This window comes from Phalacrocorax aristotelis, chromosome 9 (genome assembly GCF_949628215.1).
Source record: "Phalacrocorax aristotelis chromosome 9, bGulAri2.1, whole genome shotgun sequence".
Taxonomy (NCBI): Eukaryota; Metazoa; Chordata; class Aves; order Suliformes; family Phalacrocoracidae; genus Phalacrocorax; species Phalacrocorax aristotelis.
Window position 1 is genome coordinate 37,499,042 of NC_134284.1, and position 23,129 is coordinate 37,522,170.

The 23,129-nt window shown below is 41.7% G+C and overlaps 1 protein-coding gene across 1 annotated transcript in view; it reads right to left on the reverse strand.

Moving 5' to 3' along the window:
* The window catches only part of FANCM (FA complementation group M), a 74,891-nt gene that overhangs the window by 23,694 nt on the left and 28,068 nt on the right, over positions 1 to 23,129 (reverse strand). Inside the window, exons 6-13 of the mRNA XM_075104402.1 lie at positions 22,528 to 22,660; positions 20,549 to 20,677; positions 19,931 to 20,032; positions 15,037 to 15,230; positions 14,161 to 14,367; positions 10,725 to 10,959; positions 6,834 to 6,991; positions 6,068 to 6,220 (exon numbers count right to left, since the gene is read on the reverse strand). Coding sequence (XP_074960503.1) covers positions 6,068 to 6,220; positions 6,834 to 6,991; positions 10,725 to 10,959; positions 14,161 to 14,367; positions 15,037 to 15,230; positions 19,931 to 20,032; positions 20,549 to 20,677; positions 22,528 to 22,660 — 1,311 coding nt within the window. The remainder of the gene's footprint in view (positions 1 to 6,067; positions 6,221 to 6,833; positions 6,992 to 10,724; positions 10,960 to 14,160; positions 14,368 to 15,036; positions 15,231 to 19,930; positions 20,033 to 20,548; positions 20,678 to 22,527; positions 22,661 to 23,129) is intronic.

The window sequence follows — 23,129 nt, forward strand, 5'->3', positions numbered from 1 at the left end:
GTTATTACTAATCTCTGAATGAGATTCTTCCCAATAAATAATTAGTTTCATCAGATACTTCCAGATCATTTGGTTATTCATAGTAAATTAATGAATTGCCTGTCTTTATATTTTATCCCTCGGTAAGAAAATAATCAGAACTGTGGTTTGAAGTTCAATATCTTAGCTATTTAAGGAAGTGGCTTTGACTTGTACTTGTCTTAAATCCCTCTGCTATTAAGATCCGTAAATTAACGTCAGACAGATTAGCAGCGGTATATTTGGCCATGGAACATTTAGAGGAGGAACCTGGATGCACAGTACATACATGCAAAGCCTTTGAATCGCTGCTAAAACAATTACTGTTTCCATCCACTCATTTTCATACAAGACTAACCTTTTAGGTAGATTTTTTTACAAGCTTTATTTCTGTCAAAGGTGAATTTCCCAGAGGCTGGAGTAATATCCCTTTACCCTACTGTTCAATAATAGCTCTTCCTACACTTTCATCTTAACACTAAGGTAAAGCAAAACTTCTCAAAGTTGAAACTTGCCATAGAAACAATCTTCACCAGGAAAGCCCAGGCTGAAGTACTCTGTAAAACATCGAGCTTGAATTCAGACTCTCCCAATCTGTGCGCTATATATTGAGCACGCGTAACGCGTCAGGGGATGCGTTAATCCAGCCGCGCACAAGCACGCCACGCTAACGCAGGAGGCGGCAGCAGCCCCGTGCCTGGACTGCCATGCCTTGAGCAAGCACAACGCACCCAAGGGGTCCCCCTGTGAATCGGAGCAGGATATTAAATGGGATTAAATTCAAACCTGGCAGAAAAAAGCATGATTTTAAAGCTCACTGTTTTCCCAATCATATGCCGAACTGAACTGCTCAGGAAAACACAGTGGTGAAAAACACACGGGGCCGGTGACGTCCAGTCCTGCACGTGCAAACCCAGGCGGCTCTTTCAGCCGGTGGGATTTGTCCCCCACAGCTGCTCGTACCCACACAGCAGCAGCCAGGAACACAGCCAAGACATATCCACCTACGTAAACATGCCTTAGTAGGCATGCAGAAATTTAAAACATTGCCTACAAATCTCTAAATTTCATTCATTTTGCTCTACTTTTGCATTTTTTAAATTAGAATTTTCTTCTAAAAACAAGCACTCTTCAATTAAAAAAAAACTCAGCGTAGTAGTTACTACCAAAGTAAAACATCCACACCTCCCCGTCATTCTGGGCTATGGGCACCATGGCAAAATCAGTCCCTGGCAAAGCTTTCTTAATTTTTTAAAGATCCTGACATGAACAATTTTATATGCAATAGTGTTGAGAATACTATATCATAAGGAAAATCTAAATGTCTGCAATTGGAACGCTACATTAATGTTTTATTTATTCCAATTTTAAGTTTAAAGTACAAACTTCAATTCAAACCAGTAAGAAACCTGTCAAGCTTCCCAGAGAATACCCCAAGAATCATGCAGAACGCTTGGGGATAAAGAATTCAAGACTGCCTTTCATGAAGATGTAACCAGCTTAATGGGCAGAAGTGCAGTGGATGTTGGTTACCCTGACTTCAGCAAAGATCCTGACAAACCCCATAGCTGAGCTCGTGAGATATGGTTTGAAGTGGACTATGATGGTGGGTGGAAAATGGGCTGGATAACCATGATTAAAGTGTTCTGATAACTGGTATGAAGTCCAGCCAGCGGCTAGCTGCTGGGAGTGCTTCTCAGAGGTTTTCAGTGTTTAACACTTTTTTATTAATGACCTTCACTACAGTACAGAGTGCACGTTCGTTAAGTTTGCAGATGATAGCAGGGAAGGGGAAGCTGGTGACAAGCTTGAGGGCAGGACTGCTGTTCAGACGGTCCTCAACAGGATGACAGAAACCTCAGGACAGAGAAACAGGACAGCAGTGTGCCCCTGTGGCAACAAAGACGATCGCACCCAGGCTCCATTAGCAAGATTGGTAGCCAGCAGGGCAAGAGAACCTTGGAATCATAGAATCATTAAGGTTGGAAAAGACCTCTAGGATCAGCAAGTCCAACCATCAACCCAACACCACCATGACTCTAAATCATGCCCTGAAGTGCCACATCTACATGTTTTTGGAGCACCCCCAGGGATGGTGACTCCCCCCCCTCTCTGGGCAGCCTCTTCCAATGCCTCACCACTCCCTCAGTAAAGACATTTCTCCTAATATCCATCTAAACCTCCCCTGACGCAGCTTGAGGCCGTTCCCTCTCGCCCTGTCACTGGTGACTTGGGAGCAGAGACCGACCCCCCCCTCACTCCAGCCCCTCTCAGGCAGCTGCAGAGAGCGAGAAGGGCTCCCCTCAGCCCCCCCTTCTCCAGGCTAAACCCCCCCAGCTCCCCCAGCCGCCCCCCAGCACACTTGTGCTCCAGACCCTGCCCCAGCCCCGCTGCCCTTCTCTGGACACGCTCCAGCCCCTCAAGGCCCTGCTTGTCCCGAGGGGCCCAAACCTGAGCCCAGCATTCGAGGTGGGGCCTCCCCAGGGCCGAGCACAGGGGCCCCATCCCTGCCCGGCTCCTGCTGGCCACCCCAGTGCTGACACAAGCCCGGGGGCTGGTGGCCTCCTTGGCCACCTGGGCACTGCTGGCTCATGCCCAGCCGGCTGTCAGCCAGCACCCCCGGGGCCTTCTCCGCCGGGCACTTCCCAGCCCCTCTGCCCCAGGCCTGGAGCGTTGCAAGGAGTTGAAGTGATTATTCACTCATGGGAAGTGATTTTTGTCCTCTGTTCATCCTCTGAGAGACCACATGTGGAGTTCTTAGTCTAGTTTTGGGCCCCCAGTACAAAAAAAGTCTCGGACTGGATCAAGCCCAGCAGAGGCAGCCAAAACTGTCACAGAGCTGGAGCACAAGGATGTACAAGGGAACACCAAGGGAACTCTCTCCAGCCTGAAGAGGGGGATCTTATTACCATCTTTATCTAATGTAAGAGCACAGGGAAGACAAAGCCAGACTCCCTCGAGGTATGCCGAGGCCAGGGTTAATGAGCACAACATGTAACAAGGGAAATTCCAATTAGACATTAGGAGAAATTTTTTCACCACGAGGGTGGGGCGATCTGATGCTGAGCCAGGGGCCCGCTGAAGCTGTGGGATTCCAGCCCTGGGGATCCCAAAGGCTTGACTGGTCAAGGACCTGAGGCACCTGGTCCACACAGCCCTGGATTGGACCAGAGAGCTCCACAGCTCCAAACCAAAGTGCTCCATGGTAACAGCGATAGCCCTCAAAGCAGCTCTCATAACAGAGATACAGAAATGGTTTAGAACAGAGATATTTTTTTAAAATGTTATACCAAAAGGTTCTTTGGTCTGATTTACTGTGTAATCACACCCATTTTTCTCCATATGCGTTTTCTGGTTCACCAGCATTGAAGCTGTAGGAAGACTGAATAACAACGAGACCAGTAGTAACGGGGAAACAAACCCGCCTCCCCACACTCACACATGCTCTCCTGTTAGCAATATGGGAGATAGCTCTCTTGTGAACTGCAGGGCAGCAAGTTTTTGCCGGTGTAATCCACCTGATGAGTAAGGACTGCCGCAGCACAGCGACTGCTCCAAGGTGATGCTGCTGTACAGACAACATTCATCAGTCACTTCCCTTCCCTTTGGTGAATGTCAGTGGGAACATATGCTGTTGTGGGAAGACTATCAGTGCCTTTCGGGGAAGTCGAGGACTTAAGAAAATATTAATAAAACTCACGTACAAGAAACCACTGTCAGTGCTGACAAAATAGATTAAGACACATTGCATCTCTGCTTTTTGTGAAACAGTTACGGTGAAGCTTTGATGTTCTTGAACCTTGACAATTTGGTTTAGATATAATAAAGAGGCCAACAATCACTGAAGTCTGAAAAGTGGGAGTCAGTGCCGATTACAGCTTCTGCCTTTTCAGCCTTGTCAGACGTGGTCAGAGTTACTGCTAGTGCTTTGTTTTCCCCTAGAAGAATTTAACAGGGTGGAGCGACGTGTCATGTTGTAACCTCTCACATTCAGCGGAGTCATTAGAAGGCGTTTTTCACCACGCCAGTGACATCCAGTTACAATTTGTCCTCTAACTGATAAGAAAGTTCAGTGTCTCCACCTATGACTAGTTAAGACAGATCAGAGGAAGCTGGCTGGAAAGCAATCCAGGTAATGCCTGAAACTTTGAGCTGGGAGGCAGCTGAATGAGGTAACAAGCAGTCCCACCCTTCTGAGTGCAAGAGCATTACCTACAGCGTACCATGATTAAGCTGATGTTTAGCTGTTAAATTAGAAATAGTGAAAGCCACCTGTTTATCACTTGTTATTGATTAATAGCTGTATCCTGGCCTTTCCGATGCAGATCAGACAGCATTTTCCAAGACTCTGCAGACTTTCTTCAATGTGCTGTATGCAGGACTGCTCTTAGGTACCTGGGGAGAGAGCTCGTGTGCTACAACGGCACATGGCAGCATGATTTCTGAGTAGAGCTTGACACAGAGAGCCACAGAGCTTGCCCATGCAGGATGGCCATCAACAGAGCTAAGCGGAACGTAACACAACAACCACAACGTAAGAAGCCAGTTTTGGTCCCGCCTGTTGAAGGGACACCGTCTCTATCCAGCAGTGGTAGAGGGCAGAGGTAGGTGAGCTGGGCTGTCTCGTTCCCATGACGGACATTAGACAGACCTCCCTCTCTAAGTTCTGTAAAAGCTTGCTCGTGAAAGCAAGCATTTGATACTCTGCTTTGCTTTTGATTTTTGGCACCAGCTACGGCAGAGTTTGGGGGAGAAGACTGGAGACTCGCTTGGTGACTCACAGATTTGCTCTGTAAATTACTTTAAGGGTGCCAGATGTTGGCTTAGCACCTACAACTTTGAAGGCGCCTAGGAACCTGAACAGACTTCTGGTAGCAATACACTTGCACAGAAGTCACAAATACCTCAAGTGCCCAATCTGGTGGTAGGGAGGGAAGTCCTCAATTAGAAGAGTGATTCTAAAATTTTTAACCATTTCTTTAACTTCCTTCAGGTCTCTATCCCTGAACTCTCCCCAGAGTTCTCTCTCTGGCAGCACGTTCTTGACCCTAGCTTGAGAACACGGAGTCTCAAAGAAGTCAAGAATGCCATTGTTCTGAGATGAAGTGGAGCAGCTTATCGTAGCTCTGAAATCTATTTACAAATTTCCATTAATACACTTTCCTAGCGAGGAGTACAACTACAATGTCTCTATTCTCTTCCTTGATTAGTCTAGTTATTCAGGAAACTCTGGCAGCTTAGCAACAGATTCTGATGACCTAGAAAACTTCAACACACTAAAAAGCAGTATCTGTGGAACACAGGAGAGCTAAACTGGAGGAAAAGATGGCATGGTGAACAACTGAAGTCTTCAGGTACTGTCAACACATCTACCTCTGCACACATTTTCTTGTGCGTGCCTTTCCTTATAAAGGCATATATGCTATTCATGGCTGTTAGGCAACAAAATTCTCAACTCCCAAATGGTTTTCATCCATGTTTGACTGCTCTCCTCTTATCCTTTAATTCTTAGGGGGTTTTTAATTAAAGCTTTCACGGAAAACAAGCCAAAAAGCCTCAAAACACAACCATCTTAAAACACACTATACATTACTGCATCATTTGTATGGAATCCTCTTAATGTACATACATGATACAAAATTATTTCCAATTCTTGTTACACTCTGGAATAGTTCTAACATCGCTTTTGGTGACTTTGCTCCTTGACATATACAATTCTTGTATTTACAGTCTTTTTGTAAAAAAAATGATACTTGGATCCATTAAAACAACGATTTGGAGGGGGGTCTGTTTAGGGAAATACTAGCTATTTTTAAACAACTTCTGTGGAAAAGATTAAGAACTACAGAACAGGAGTAGGAGACATTTTGGAATAAAACTAAATATACATTATCCATTTCACAATGCCTAACTTAGCCCACGCAAACACTGCCCCACTTTTTGTTTCAGCTGAGCAGATAGAACTAGAGCACTTGTTATTTTTTTAAATATTCAACTGTCCATTAAATCCTCGCGCATCTTTACAGCCAGCCCAATGCAAACACCTTACCTGTTCATGTCTCATCAGTTCTATCATTTCCATAACACTGATAAAATGGTAGCAACGATCTGAGTGATCAACCATGGATGTAGGAAAAGGGCGATTCTGCCAAATTCTCCATTCAGACAAGGAGAGTTCACGAGTTGCTTTCTCTTCATGCTTCTGCAGATTGAAAGTAAGATTGGCAAGGAGGTCTTAAGCAAGAAATTGTTTAGCAAAACTAACATCTACCTTTCTGCCAGGGACAATAACTCTTCCGAAAGCAGAGAAGTCTCTAAACATTATCACAAAGGTTTAATTCTGGTCCAAAATAAAAACAATTCCGTGCTTTGTGTTGTCATGACTTTTCGTGGAAGACAGGTTGTTTTAAGTGGTGAAATGGCACAAAAGCTCCTAGTTTTTTTCTCCGAATCAAAAAAGAGCCTGTAAAACTTGAGGTTTTCTTTCAGCAACACTTTTATAGTTATATAAACGAGGGAATGAAAAAGTGTGGATATGATACATGAATACAGCATCCTGCACGGAATTCTTCAAAACAGGAACAGAACATATTGGATACTGAAGGACTTTCAAATGTATTTTTAATTTACAGATGTAACCTCAAAGACCTATTTCAAACACCTAATTCCTTAATTCTTAACCTCAAAAACCTACATATAATCTGCAGAACCGCATTGTTAATATAGACCTCCTTCAAATTCATAGCTGACTTTGTTACTTAGGGTATCCTTTAGGCTTCGTGTCAAAGGAAACATCACATTGAGGTTAAACTCACTGATATTTCTTCCAGGTTTTCTAAGGTTTCAAACTGAATTTGAGGCAATACTGGTTCCTTTACTCCATCACTTTCCTTAATCCTGTAAAGTCTGTCCCATATTTCAAATTCCTCAGGTGACAGAGACCAATTCTCATGACGGTGTATTTGCTTTTGGCCTATGGGGGGGAAAAACAATAACAGGAAAATGTTACCTACTTTAAGAAAAAGGATACAAAGGATAAAAAGAACTTTGTATGATACCAGCCAGAAGAAAAAATACCTCCTCTGTGCCACAAGCAAAACCAGATACAGAGAATCTTGTGTCAGAAACAAGTAACGAAATAGTGTTGTATGCGTTATAATTACGGATACATCTATCTATTAAACGATCGTCTGGGGGGAAGGCATCATATAAACAAAGATATAGATAGGCAGATATAAATAGATATACGTATATCAAACACATAGAGGCTCTGAAGACAGTATAGCAAACAGGGAAAGCATATGGACTGAATTTCTAAGCGTGTGTCTCAGAGACCTCGGGGAACAAACTGCAAAGTAAAAGCTTTATTTTGTTTTTTTTAAAGTTACTCTTTAAATACTGGAAAGCAACATTAATTTGTTACGACAAAAATATTTGCTAGTTATTCTTTGAATTAATCTCCTCTATTAAGGACATGCAGATGAATAAGAGGGCAGAAAGAAAAGTACTATGAAAATTCCCCAGGAACAGGGAAATAAGAGAGCGGCTCGTGCCTTCCTACTGCACGGGTACTGTCAGGACAAGAAAGCTGAATTTCAGGAACTGAAATAGCTGTGCATAAACACAGCCTTGATTAACAGGGGTTTTTTTTCAAAGAAAATAAACACCGAAACCAGCAGTCTTCTGCAGTATTTCCAGTTTTCCGAGAACCGCTCGAGAAGGTAATGTGCATTATCACGCATGTTTAGTTCAAATAGGAGATGAACTCGGGAAATTTATCAGCCATCCAAAGGCCTTGCCACAACTATATTAAAAGGCATGGGCGACTGGAAAGGCATAAAAACCCCACAAAGGTCTAAGGACTAAAGTATGTTTTAGAAAAAGACAGTAAAAGAAGATTGCATCGTTAAGATAAAAACAGCAATTAAAGAAATAACGTGGAATTGTAAAATCAAACGAAAAAGCAGCTATAGACAACTCAAAATTGATACAATCTGAAAAGGGGGGAGTAGAGGAATTGTGAAGAACCAGGAGAAGAATTAACAGAATGAGATTTCATCTAGACAAATGCGTTGCAAAAAGAAAAACAACAGAAATCACTGGTAGCTTAAAATGACATTCAGCTACCAGGGGCAGCAGGGAAGGGGAAAAGCGCATTTTAATGCGCCTTAGCTATTTTTTGCCACGACTGTTGTGGTTTCGTACCTCTCAGAGCAGGGAGATTGGCAGAGAACTTGCAAAGGTTCTAACATTAGAGATGATCATCCAGATCTTACAGCACTTGCACCTTTTCAGTTATCTTGTGCGATCGTTATTCTCATTTTATAAAGTAAAAAAAGATGAGCATAAAAAACATGAGCTGTCACCAAAGATATCTGCTCAGAGATTTTTTCTCCAATGAGCCTGAGCCATTTTAAGCGCAAAACTATTCTTTCTTAATGCTTTTTGGTTTTACTACACTTACTAATATGCTACTCGGTATTCGCAAACTCCTTAAAATAAATAAAGAAAAACAAAACAGAGAGAGAGAAAATAATCTCAAATTAGAAGAAATAATGTAAGAGGACTGCCAAGTAATGGGATTTTTGCTCTCGTTGCTGTACTTTTTGAAGAAAAGCTCATACAACTTCTTCATACAACTGAAGAACACAGTTAGTGACGGGGCAAGACAGGAGTAATGTGTCGTTCTGGTACCGACAAACACAAAATTTATGAAGGAGGTTCTGAAGTGGAAGGATAGCGTAAAATTAATAGAAATTTAATCAAATTAAGAAGAACAAGAAATATTTCATTTTAACTAGAAAAGGAGAATGCTTGAAACTACTGTGATACTTCTGCCCGCAGTACTTGAGTTTCTGTGCACGTGTATTCTTCCATGGGCAAACGTGAAGGTCGACTGAACCTCAAGAACAAATGAAGAGAGCATAAGGAAGGACGTACACAGCGTATTCATTACTGCTAGCTTTTTCCAATTTCTAATGTAGAAAGGAGCACTGAAATAAGGAGAGGAGAAAATGCAAAAAATAAAGAGCTTTCTCTTCTTTTTGAGATTTATCTTGAACATCATTAAAACCAGAAACAGCCACTTGCTTCAAACAGTAATGAGGGGGACTTCAGCACAAAGCTGGTACTCAATAATTTGCACTCATGTAACACTTGTTTGCGAGACGGGCAGTCAGTCGTGTTCATCTTCGGCGACTGATGGGCCTCCACGCACACTGTGTACTTCAATTGTGGCAGCTGCTAACCTACTTCACACAAAAGGAACCTGGTAATTACAGCCTTTGAAGTGCTATTCCCTCAGCAGGAAAGACGTTCAGCATATTATCTTCTTTATGCACTTACTGCCTCTCATTTCTATTTCCTAGGACAGACTTACAAATATTCTAAAATGATTATTTTAATTCCATGTTTTCTCTGCTTATTTTCTTGCAAGTTGTGCCTGTTTGCTCCATCCTTGGTCTTCCTCACTGGCCGCCATTGGGGTTGTGCACAAAGCCCAGAGAAGCATCCCCTACAGAAGGCTCCAGAGGCACAAGGGGAAACGTCATGACCAGGAGCATCATCGCAGCTGTGCCACAGCTGTGTCTGCAGCACACGCATACTTACAAGGATCCTGGGCTGAGGAGAGCATGTACAGATCGATTTATCGATACTAATTCTTCTCCGTTATGCTTCCACCCTGGAAAAGGGGAGATAGTATGAACTGGTTTGGAGGCCAAAGGGGAAGCTGAATTTTCCTGCGTGATTTTGTAGCTTGCTTCCCCTTTCTATGGTCAGCCTTTTGTTTGCCCTGGGTGGTGTCTGGAAAGAGATCAGATGTTGATTTTTATAGTAAGAACTTTTGTGACCAGAAGCATTTGAACGCCACTAACTCTAAAGTCTAACTACTCATACTGAAATATGAAGTTTCCCAGAGCTTTTCGGAGTTTCTTCTTTCCAGAAGTCACTATTGGCCTTTACAGAAAGCACTTAACCAAAGAGATCGCTCATGACAATTTCCAAGTATTTACAAAGCTTGGTTCTTTCTTCTCCTCTTACAATTATGTTCAGTTTACTGAGCATTTCAGTGCCGTGTAACTGCATCAGCTGAAGAGCTGTTTCTCTTTATAGATTCATTTTCCTCCAAGGGTGTGTGCAATTCATAAATATCCTACCCCTGATTTCCCCTTTTCCTCCCTCAAAATCATTTTGTTTTCAAGCACTTCAGTTTTATTGTCACTTACAAAGGCATAAGACATACTTTTCTTGTATTAATGAAAACATGAAGCCTAACCGTAAAAGCTCAAAACCAGATTTGGTATAGAATTATCACTAAACGTTTAAGTGGCAATCATGCCCCCTGACAGAGGTATATTGGAAGTCTTCAGAAGACGTCATTAACATTTGCCTCTTCTGTTTGTAGCTGGAGTTTCTGACCTTCTGTCATTGACTCCATGAGAAGCTCTATGGAGAAAGATGAAGCCAACGTCTGATTTGAAGTACGGATATTTCAGGACAGAACTGATTCGAGGATGCTAAAGGCAAAGGATGAGGAATCAAAGCAGCAGTCAGCACAGTATCACAGTCGAAAGGCTACAGTGGACAGAAATTACACTTTTGCTAGACCCCAAACTCATGTGAGCACGCAGTTTTGATATGCTGTAATATAACAACATGAGATAGCAGCTTATGCAGTGCTTAGAAAAACACCATAATCCTCTTACCAGTGACACAGGAAAAGAGAGCAGATTTGTGCTGGAGGGAACTAGTTCTTCGCTCTTTGGAAAGCATTCTTGAATTGCTTGGTTCGTATTTTTCAGCAGTAATAAACATTTTATGCAACTCTGGATTTACGCCTTCTGGAATCATACGTGGGCTGTGCTGGTAGAAATGAAGTGCTTTGTTTCCTGAAATAGCTTTGTGGATGTTCCTTTTGTTAGACTGGCTTTGATTGTAAGTCTGTAAAAGAGAGGAAAATCATATGTTGTTGGACTGTTTTTCCACATGACTTGATCAAAAGCAAAAGAACACCTAAGTGTCTGCGGGGTTTCTCATTATTTCCAGTTCTGTCACCAAGATGTTTTTTGGTTTTGTTAATTTTTTTTTCTTCCCCAAACACAACTAGAACAAAACATGATGCAAGGCCCCAAGAGCCAACCATTTTTCCTGCTCTGTGAATAGCGCCTGTTAGTTCCACATAACTGCTGGTGCAAGGTCTTGAACTGCAAGTCCAAGACTTCCAGTACGCGTCACGTTATGGCAACCGAAGCAGAGAGAGCGAAGGAACTGAAGGACAGGGATGAAAACAAAAAAGCAATAAGGTTGTACTGAGAATCTGATAAGGAATACTTTAAATCATAGCTACTAAGTTCATTTTTTCCCCCTTTTTAAAAGAGCTTCCATACTAAAATATCTAAGTCAAATTAAATTTTAATTATCATTGTTTTGTGCCTAGGTAAAACATTCAAAGCAAATATACCAAAAAGGAAGAAAGTACCAAAGAACAGTGATTGTTCTTTAGGTTGCAAACAATGCAAAATATAAAACAACATACAGCTTTTTATGCTCTATAAATAGATCAGAGGTAGGCACAGCACCTGAGAGGAAAAGAAACAGCCCTTACCTGAGGGAATTTATGATCTGCAATAGATACAGGGATGGTGTAAATTAGATTACATCAGAAACAAAGAAAGGAGGTCAAGAGAAAAAAAAAAAAGGCATAAGAGTGTTTGTTAATGCCATACATGCTCCGAGTCCTTTTAATTACACTCCATTTTTATTGTGCAACAGAGAAACCAATACAAAGATGGAGAAACTAAGGAAAGAAACTGGTCCCTCTCTCTGACCATTTCTGGTCCTAATACTCTTCTCCTAGCCTCCGTTACAGGTCACGGATGGAGGCAGCATGCCCAGGCAGGCAGACTACGTGCTCTGCGTGTGACAGTGTGGCAGCTATGCTCTTTGGAGAGGGACGATCTTTGGAAGCCAGGATTAGAGGAGATGGACACAAAAGGTGCTCTCTGAATAAAACCGAAAGCAGTTAACCGCTAGCACTACTGCACCATCCCTCAGGCAATCTAATAAATATCTTTTAATCCTAGAACGGGTAAAAAAGTCTCCTTGGAAGGGGGGGGAGAAATTGTATTACCAAATTCATTGCTTAACAGAATTGCTACTTTGCCGTTGCTGAGACCATGTTTGCTTTGTTTCACAGAGAGCATAAACTCGGCCTGACAGGAGCCTGAGAGGCTGAGAGCTGCCCCGTGCCCTTCTCTTTGTATCGGTGTAAATCTGCAGCCAACAGCCCCCGTCCAGGCTGATGCACACGCAGCTCAGCTGTCAAAAGACATTAGAAAACCCAAATCAAAACACGGTGCATCTTGGAATACGGCCAAACTAGGAAGGTAGAAGATTCGTAAGCCGGGGAACGTGCGGCATCACCAGGGTGCAGGCGGGTAACGTGCGCTGCACCGCTGAGCCGCAGCGTGCTTCCACGAGGGGCATCGGAACCGGGCGGGGAAACACGTGGGGAGGAGAGGGCTGGAACAGAGCGACAAACACTTCTGCAAGGGGAATTCCTGCCAAACATCAAACCGCCAGACCTGCGCTTTCCAATTTTTCCCCGGTAAAATTTATTCAAAAGCTTTATAATTGACTTGAAGTGGTTTGATTTTTTATAAAAAAAGAAAAACAAATTCCCATGAATTAATATGAGACCATTAACTACTTGGCTGCAAGTTACGTGATTGAGACATTACTTGCACTAACAGATCTGGAAGGAGACTCAATCAAAAAACCTAATCAAACCAAACAAAAAATCCAAGCAAAAACAAACAAAGCTGATACTGTTCAGCAATTAAATTTATTTCATGATATCAAAAGAAAAGAAATTATATAAAATTGCTATTCTACATGGGGAGAGGTTCTGCATCACAGATCTCTGAGAAAATATGAAGAACCCAGTAATCCAACTGCTTAAGGGAAACTCCAAGGAGTCTAAGGGACCATTATAATATCCCATTACAGAGCAGAGCTTTCAGTAGTAATCAGTCTTCATAAGCAGCACGAGAAAATAGCTACTTACAAACACCATTCACTTTTATAATTTTTAACTCTCATCCCTTCAAAGCAGCTTTTTTTCCTCAGGCAGGATTCTTTGGACACTCATTTAGAATTAAATCCCTGCTACCTACAAATCTAAACCAGAGGCACAGCATCGACTGGAATAAATGAAATAACGGCAAGACTCTGAAATTTTGGGTTTACAATTAGCTGACACAGATCTCAGACTTCTCTGTCAGGAAACCTGACCCAACCCAGAACCAACCTCACTAGTAAACAAGAACAGGAAAGAACAAAATCTATTTTCAGGCAGAACAGTGAGGTACACCCTAAAACCAGTTTGCATTCCAGCAGGGACTGCACGATGAAATTGTAGAGATGTAGGTTCATATTACTCTGCAACTAATCTCACCAACGAGCAACGTCAACAGGGATTGCCCTGCCTCCTCCTACCCAGACCCTGCCCCGCCAGCTTCCTTGGATCAGACCTAGCAGTCGCGCAGCTGTGGGATGACACGGGGCAGTGTGCTGGTACGGCTGAAGATCGGTTCTCCCGGCTCACAACTCAGGGCTTAGATTTCCACTGGTACATTAGCTTCCCAAGGGGCAGCCTGCACTCAGAGACAATTAATTATACTCTGAGTTGAGTGCTGAGGTTCAGGAATTTAGCAAAAGTAGATTTCCACTTAAGCTGATCTCTTCAGGCCTCACACGCAAGTGTGCTACGGCTAAGTACTTGTCTGAAAGCACAGTGTCGTCAGCAGTTCAGAGCGAGACGCTTCCAGTCCTCCCGCGCTCAGAGCTCCATCCCTCTCTCTTCCGCACGCTGTTCTGTACGCTTGGCAAAACCCCTGTATTTTCTGTGTCTCAGTTTATCATTTACAAAAAGTGTTATTAAGAACAAAGGCTTGAAGCTCTTCGTGTCGAGAAAGTGCACGTATTTTCAGAATAATGTGGACTTCACTTTCCTGTAGGGACAGATAAAAGGTCCCTAGGAGTGCTCAGGATTGCTGTGATGTTAATGCATGGTATATAGTTTCCTGGAACAGACTAAACAAGTTGCTGTGTTTTCCCAGTAGAAGAAAGGGACACACTTACCCGTTCCTCCCGCCCTTCGGCGAGGATGACAACGATCCTGCCTTGCCGCCTGCGCCCCGTTCGGCCCATCCTCTGCACGAGGCGAACTGGACTTTTCTGAGCGTCAAAGCAGATGATGAGATCAACTTCTCCAATGTCTAAGCCTTCTTCCCCAACACAGGTAGAGACCAGAGTGTTATACCCACCTTCACGAAAGCGTTTTACCACCTGAATAAACGATTAAAATTAGATTTAACAGGTTAGCCAGAAAGGCCCTTATACACAACTCTGCAGTTCTTCTGTGTTCAGACAGAAGTTGAAAAAATTAATTTGTATTCGATAACTACAAAACTTAGCCTTTCTGAATTCGTCAGCTACTGCCTCGGGATCAAATACCACATGCTAATGTAATCAATATGTCAACTCTCCAAGTCTAAAATAAAAGACAAAAGCACACCTTGTTCTGACTCCAAACAGGGAATTCTTCTAAAACTGATCTTCCCAACTTTACAGTTAAATATTTTTGGAGGTTTGGGGTTTGTTTTTGGTTTTTATAAACTTTGCTAGATCAAAGTTTAAGGGCATACCTTTTTTGTTTCTACCTACAAAAAAACCCAAACAAACCTCCATAGCAAGTACTGGAATATTTATCCAGAATTTCAAATATATAACAGTTAGCAGTTGTTAATATAATGTAAATCTATAAAATATTTCTACTTACACGTTCTGCCAGTGAGTATAATTTGGGATACTCTGAAAGCAATTAAACTACATCGGAATTGACTAATGATGCTTTAAGGTTCAGTCACCACCATACAATATGCATCGATACTCACGTAGTTATTTACACAATTAATACTCTCTATCGCTATTTCCTAATACAAGTCTCTTCTTTACCTCAAGCTGTTCCTTCTGCGTGAAGCCTTTTGTGCTCTTCCCTGTGGAGTGGCCAACAAACGTCATCACTCTAACGACCGGGCTGAGCCGGGAAAGCATTTCTGCAATTTCTTGCACGCTGTCTCGGAACGATGAGAAGATCATCACTCTGGTATCCACAGCCTCCACAGATGTGCCTTCAGCCGTGACTTGATCTGTTTAATTGTAAAAAGCCAGGAAAGCATTTTTATGGATGATTTAAAAATAATTTAAAAAAAAAAAAAAAACAACTAAGGGCAGGTCATCGCTCGAGCTACACATTCACAGCTCACATCTCTCTTACTGGGAAGACTCTGTTCAAGTATCCTGCATTCTGATTTTTGCAAAGAAGTCTTCTTTAAAATAAATTTCACGTTAAAAAAAAAAATCTAAGTAAATAAATAAATAAAAAAAAACCCAGTAGAGAAAACTGACAACTAGGAGCCTGTCAGCCTATTTAGACCAACCTCCCAGAAAATGCTGAGATACATCTGCTGAACAGTTCCTCTTTGGAACCACAGCAGTATTCGAAATTTGGAGAATTTACACCAACTATGGTGAGAAAGTCTTGTATCTGAGGTGCCATTACTAACGTTACTTTGAAAAGCTCCGGTCTGATGGCAATTGGCTTGAAGTAAAGTCTTAGATGCCTTCTTCCAAAGAGCCTACAGTGTGACTTTTAAATCTGCTACTTAAATGCCCTGAGTTAGATGCAGTTGGCAGCATATAGCAATAAAAACCACTGCTACCACTACTCTCGGATACAGCACAGTGGAGTAAGATGTACATCAGCTTTCTGTGATTTACTACAGAACGTTGTCTCTGCTTCCACCGCTTCGGATCCTCATGACAGCAGAAATGTGCAAAAACTTCCTTAATACCATAATCTCTTGCTTCTGAATGATCTGTCATCGCAACCGGTTTTATCTCTCACTTCCATAGCAAAGGTAACTTTTCTGCTTTTCAAAGAAAAGGGAAAAATAGTTGCATTGATACGCGGTTTCTTAGTGAGGCGCCTTTGACCAAAACCATGTTTCTTATGTTATACCATCACGGATTTTGTCTTCTGGGTACTCAACTATTTTTTTTCCTTCTTTTGCTTCTTTTTTTTTTTTTCCGTTACACATATCGGGTATCTGCTTTCATGAGCACAAGCAAAAGCTATCTGAGCAACACGCAAGTCTTGAACAGCCAGCTGCTGTTTATCCAGTCCAAACACTCAAACAACATGCCTGTTACTGCACACTACAAAGTAAAAACGTAGTATGTTAAAAAAGAGAATCTCTCAAAGGATATAATGGATTACTGCAATCGGCACCGCCTGCATGCATTACCTAGACAAAACAGCCCTCAGATGAAACCAAATAGATTTCCAGGATAAAGATCTCCTTTTTTACACGATTCTCCACAAAACACCTTTAGACCTCGCTAAAAGAAAAGTTAGACAAGGAATTAAAATTCTCAATGAATGTGTAAAAAGATGTTTCCCCGAACACACAAGAACAGTCACTTGGAGCTTGACAACAGTTTTGTGCTACACCTGCAATCACAGTATCAAGCTGTTTCTTGAAGTGAAAGCATGAAGTGTAACAGTGCGTGTGTATCTCTTTCTGACCAACTCTGAGAAATTCCATTTTAGTTTTAAGGTGTGCGTATCTACATGCAGAAATGCTTTCGGCAGCCTAAGTCAGAAAGGAGAAGCTGAAGCTAACCATTTTCCCCATTTCTTTTTAAAATGAGCCTTGAATTCCCAGACAGACTATAAGGATGGCAGCCTCTGGTCAAAACAAATTTTACTCTTGCAGCTGACAGCCAAGGAGGCAAGACAAGACGACCTCCAGAGGTCCCCTCCAACTAGTCTCAGTTATTCTATGATATTCTACCACACTGTTTCAGTAACTTGTGGGCGATCTGGGAGGTCATCTGTCAAGTACAAATGCCAGTCCCCAGTGAAGGCCTAGAAATTAAATGGTGACTACGATTCAATATTTTCAGCTAGAAACCAGACAATTGCAACCCTGATATAACGTGACCTGCGTAATTTGCCATCCTGAGCTGACTGACAAGCTGTATATTTCAGAATAAGTACAGGTTGGATATATCTTACTTACACGAGTCCATATTATTGTCCTCCACTAACTTTATTCTGAACATTATTTTATATCTATTTTAGCATATTCTTAGGACTTGAATAGCAATAATGCTCAGTAGCATCTATCCCTGTACTGTACAAGATGCTATACTGCTGCCATTACCTCCCTGACCTTATCCAAAACCAGACCTAGAATATTCAAGACATTAGCAGCCCATAATCAAACTGACAAGTAATCCAGGTATGGAATATTAGCTGGGAGAAGCTCATTATGCTGAACCCACATTTCTCATGGGCTGGCCAGAACGTTACCTTGCACTCACCCGAATTGCTGGTAAGTGCGTCTCCCAAAGCAGAGGCAACAGCTTTGTGGTCAGCAAGCTCCAACTTAACCTGGCTGATCACTAGTTAGAAATGGTTCAGAGTCTGCACAGGTGACTTGGCACTACTCCCACAAGCTCTCACAGGACAGCTTTCATTTCAAGTGGAGGAAAAAGAGCTCGTGATCTTCCTGATATGGCTAATGACTTAGGTGATTAATACTCTCCTTTTTCTGCCTCAGATGCAGGGCTTTTCAAGGAAATGCTTTGCAGAAGTGATTATTCGTTTTAAAAATTACACTGGCGTGAACACAGTAAGCTAGATTCAGAGTAGTTCGGAAACACATAATTGGAACAAAGCAGAGGTATATTCAGGGTTTTGTTTGCTTCTGTTTTTTTTTTCCCTACAGCTACTACACACTTGCATGAGTTCCCCAAACAAATGCTGAATGTATTTTCCACCACCCTCATAATGGTTTAGGCTTTTATTTCAGAGCCTTCTGATGGAGCAAAGATACGTGCGCTAATGTTTGGAATCTTAATAAGCACTCAAGTTTTTATTGACAGACTCATGACAAATTCTGGTCTGGAGGAGGCAGAAATCAGGACATGGGTGTGTACTCTATTCAGAGCCCAGCACCAGAATTTAGGGTGTAGCTACTTGTGTATGTGTGAATTTAGAGTTTACTTACAAGAAACAGGGAGTAAGGGTAGAAATACAGGTTTTGGGTTATTGCTCAAACGGTTGTCATCAGAGACACTGTGAAACAGTGAATAATAAGGAAAATAAATTCTCAGTGCCTCACTATTTCTGTCAACTGCCCAGTGCGTTTGGGTTGGAGACACATACGCTTAGGGGACACAAGCCGGAGTTTATGCATTCCCTAAGTTACTCCAGTTTTGTGATCCGACTGTGAGTGGTAAAAGTGCCTTCTAGCCTTGCGTTATGCACAAAGATTTCAGGACCGGCTCTTTGCACTTGCTTTAAATCTAACTAGAGAACCGTGCTCAGCACACCGCAGTATGTTCCCCGTGGCCTTGCCTTGCTTGTTAGTGATGAGGATAAAGGTGGTTACAGGGATCAGGAGCAAGGAAGGACAGCAAGAAAACCTAACATACCTAGCTCAAGATACAACTAGATACACTACCATGCCTTGCCAATTATGCTGTAAAAAAGTATGTATTTCTTCCTGCAATTTTCTATTTATAACAGTAACGACTCATGGTCCATGCCTACCCACTTCTGAGGTTCATGCACACAGACACAAAACCCAAACCCAAGACATCTGTATATTTGTTACCTGTTAGTAATATTAAGAGACATGTCTGACCAACACTGCAAGGAAAAACAGATATGATGGGATTCATATGACAGCAAAATCCATGCTATCAAAAGAAGACGGAAGAGTATTAAATATGAAACTCAGTAACTCCAGTACAGAACACAGAATTTGAAAACAAAAACAATAGCTTAGAAAGATGTTACAGGAAACAAGATAGAGGCATGGAGGGAGGCAGGGAGGACAGAGGGAAGTATGGATGGGAAGGGAGGGAAAAAAGAAAAAAGAAAATAATTTTATTAAATGCATTTGAACATATTATAAACTAACAAAGACAGAAACAAGGAAACTTTAAGTTGCCCAGACTGCTACTAGGAAGTAGCAGGCATGCAAAGTGTATTCTGAGAATCAAGCATCTAAGACAGAAAAAAAAACCCAACAAACCAAAACGGAAGGGACGGTCAGAAATTCTCAGACCTTCACAGAGCACAAAGATCCAAACAGACAAGGAAAATAGTGAAGAAGTTACAAAAAAAAAAAAAAATTATTGCTACTGATGTCGTCATTCCAAAAGCACCAACTGGGCCACCAAGCTAAAGCTTCCTAACACCAGAGGTGTCTGAATGACTCAGAATATTTTGCTTCATTATCTCATGCTACTGTATGACATATTTTTGTTCTCTCTTTCGGTCAAGATAGAAAAGAATGAGAGAAAGATGACTGTAACTGAAGGGTTTGGACTCCAACCCCATGCCTCAGAGTCCGTCATTCGTAGCAACAGGCTGGATATCAGAACTATTAGCCTTCAGTTCCACAAGCACGCTGCGCCTAGCTTTGCAGGAGGTGACGGTAGCACCACACTGAGAGATGGCTTCCAGAAAAAATCCTGTGACTATGAAAATCATGAGACATAGTAGCACTAGGAATGTGTTCGCTATCACTGTTTTACTAAGCTGGTAGAACAGTTTCTATCGCATTAATAATGATAGCTTATAGAATGTTTTTTCTTAAAGGAATTTTATGGTATAGTTCTTCTAACGAGGACTTTTCCACACAGAAGATACACAAACATACAAGAAAATAAAGAAGCACTTGAACAAATTAGGAAATAAATCAGTAAGATATTACTTGTTTCCATCCACAGGTTTAACTGTTTGGATACATTTTGAGTTGTTGGTACTTACCAGAACAACCCTTTTTCCAGGATTTGAAGTGTTCTATTACAATTTCCTCCAATTTCCTTAATTTTGGATGGCTGTAGATAAATTCCTTTTTATTCTCAAACACTGAAAAGGAAATAAAGCAATTAAAGATGTAAGTAAACCTGCAACAAGTATGAAGGTTTAGCGAACTTCATTTCCTCCCATTATAGTTCTCAGAGCCAGCCATACAAATTCCTGACACTAGTTCTAACTGCATTCACCTAAACAAACCAGCCAGTAAACTGCTTACGGGAGCACATCTGTTAAACCCAGGTTTTGAGCAAGCGTTGTTACTTTTGTTACAGTCACCCTGTAGAAGATATACAGCCAAACAGTAATATTTTAACCTTTCATTTTAAATCAAATTAAAAACTTCAAACATCGAAAGCTTGTTTGAAGGTAGCTAAAACCACCGAGGGAAGATGCGGGGGCGGGGAGGGAGGGTAGATAAGTAAGTGTGGGGAAAACAGTCTGGAGTAAAGAAGACTAAGCGAGTGTATCACAACAAATAGCTTCCTGCATCTACAAACTTTGTAGAGGTAGGTACTGTTTCATTTAAACAGAAGGTAAATATTCTGTCCCTAAAAGGGAAATACTGACCTGTTTTACTCTTGTAAACATTCCCATTCTCTGAAGCCAGAGATGTGTCTGAAAACATGTCTCTAAGCTGCTGATACAGCTTCATGAAGTCCTCATTACGACCAAGTTCATTTTTCGTACGGGTTAACCCTTTGTAAAAAGTTGAAATACCTTAGTATTTAACCTCCAGAGTGCATGTGATTTTTACTATCCAAATTACAAGCTTTCTCAGAAGTAGCAAGCTCCTTTCAAGAGCTAAAAGATTCATGTTAGCTTTAGAAAAATGTAATAAACATTGCTTGGCAACAATATTTTTTCAGGGAAGATTCCATTATAGAATTTAAACATGAAAAACACATGTAAAGCCCAGTCCAGTGGGTAAACTGTAAAGTTTTACATCAACCATTTAGCAGTAGAAAAGCCACAAAATCCTGAAGCACCGAGGGCGGTGAGGTGCTGGCACAAGCTGCCCAGACAAGCTGTGGATGCCCTGTCCCTGGAAGTGCTCCAGGCCAGGCTGGACGAGGCTTTGAGCAACCCAACACGGTGAAAGATGTCCCTGCCCACGGCAGGAGGGGTCGACCAGATGACCCTGGAAGGTCCCTCCCAACCCAACCCATCCTGTGATTCTGTGAAGTGCTGCCAGATACTCACAGAGAAGGGAACTTAAATGAAAAGCTAGAATTAATAAGGTTTTTTGAATGATTTTCTGTCAATGTTGAAAATAATTTTTTTCTACTCAAACCAGAAATCAAATTTTCCAGAACCAGTACAGACCTATTTATTAGAACTATTTTCCCTCAGCCATCTTTCAGGCAGTTGGACCAGGTGATCGTTGTAGGACCTTTCCAACTGAAATAGTCTATTCCATTCAAATTCCATTCAATAGCAGCCAGGGATTTAAGGAATCTGAGAAACTAGGAAATACACACAATGCTCTCTGGTGCCTTGGACTAACAGCAGCATGACACCATCAGCAATGTAAAAATCTGCACGTGTGAAAGTAATACATTTTTAAAATGTCAAAAGCATAAAATTAATGAGAAATATTAGCACATTAACTCTATCTCTGCTAAAACCATGACAGCGTACTATAAAAATATATTCTATAGATATTCTGTAATATGAAGCAAGCACTGTATGCTTTTGGTTCAGACATGGAACAAAGCAGCGTCCTTTTAATTAAGCAGTGCTGTAGGCAAAGTAGCTTCTCTAAGTTACCGCACAGGTACACAGCTAAGTGCAAAACAAAATGAAGTAAGAAACCGGAGAGCCAAACCATGGGGTAACCTGAACAGCTGGAACCTTCCCCTCCCACGTCCAGAAGACACTTGCTGTGGCACTGACATTGCCAAGTGGAAATTTTCCCCCTCAGAAAAGATGTCAGTACCAAACCGGGCCTTCCAGATAGTGATGACAACCAGCACGTCTAAGGACGACTGTGCAGAGTTGCAAAAGACTCAACAATAGTCAATGATAGAATTAGGAAAACAAACCGAGGCCAGGAGAGAAAACAACTTGCTATTGTGCTTAGTGAGCATGGAAGATGTTGCACAGCTGGGGTAGAAATTCTGGCGTGATGTGTCCAAACCTGTAATCTTCTGGCAAAGACACTTAAAACTCACGCATACATGAGTTTTGCTACAGGGGGAAAAATCGCTTTACAAGACCAAATGATTTCTCAGTTTAAATTGTTCAGTGGTTATTCTGTCCCTCCAAAGATAGCACTGCCACTTACTCGGAGTTTGGTTTGTGGTTTGTTTTTTTTTTCCCAGAGCTACAGCCATATAAGCACATTTGCTTTCCCAAATAGACTCTATCCTTAACATTGTGCTAACATATTTCCAGTAGGGATGAAGGGGAACAAACTACCAATTACATCTGCAACACATTCATTATATAAGCTGTTTTCTGCAAAACTAGCCATAGAGATGAGGTAAATTAAATGAGAAGGAATAGAGACCAAAAAAAAAAAAAGGATGTTTCTGAAGACAGTTCACCTTTCGATCCATCCATAATTCCACACAGGTAGATAAATAATGACCGTACTCCCATTTGCAGCAGCAGCTCGTAACCATGGTATAAACTGATACAAAGTGCAAAATCTCCTTCAACTATGCCTTGATGTATTCCCTGTGAAAATGAAACAGGCAAACCATTAAATTAGGAAGTCGATAAGCAGCAGGAATCATACTGCAGTTCTTATGAAAAACATAAGATTGACATCTGAGAAATGGAGCCAAAGCACAAACGAATGCACAGCAAGCAGTCTGTCTATCAAACCCCTCAGGAAATGGGTTACACAATTCTTAATTATCAGTGAAGGTAGTCCTTTTCCACCTTCAAAACGATCTCCCAAATACCTTCATTACCCTCCAAAATCAGCTCATTACTTTCCGATGCAGCAACACTCAAAACCTGACAGCTTGAACCATCAGTATCTGGCAAAACAAGAGATTTCTGGCATGTCTACCCAGGCTATAAATTTAAGTCAGGAAAGTTGTCTTACCTACTGTGGAGTGTACTTTCCAATGTTCTTTTTTTAGGGTACAGTCTTGGGGGGTGTGGGGGGAGTGGGGGGTTTAGGTAATAGTCTTTAAGT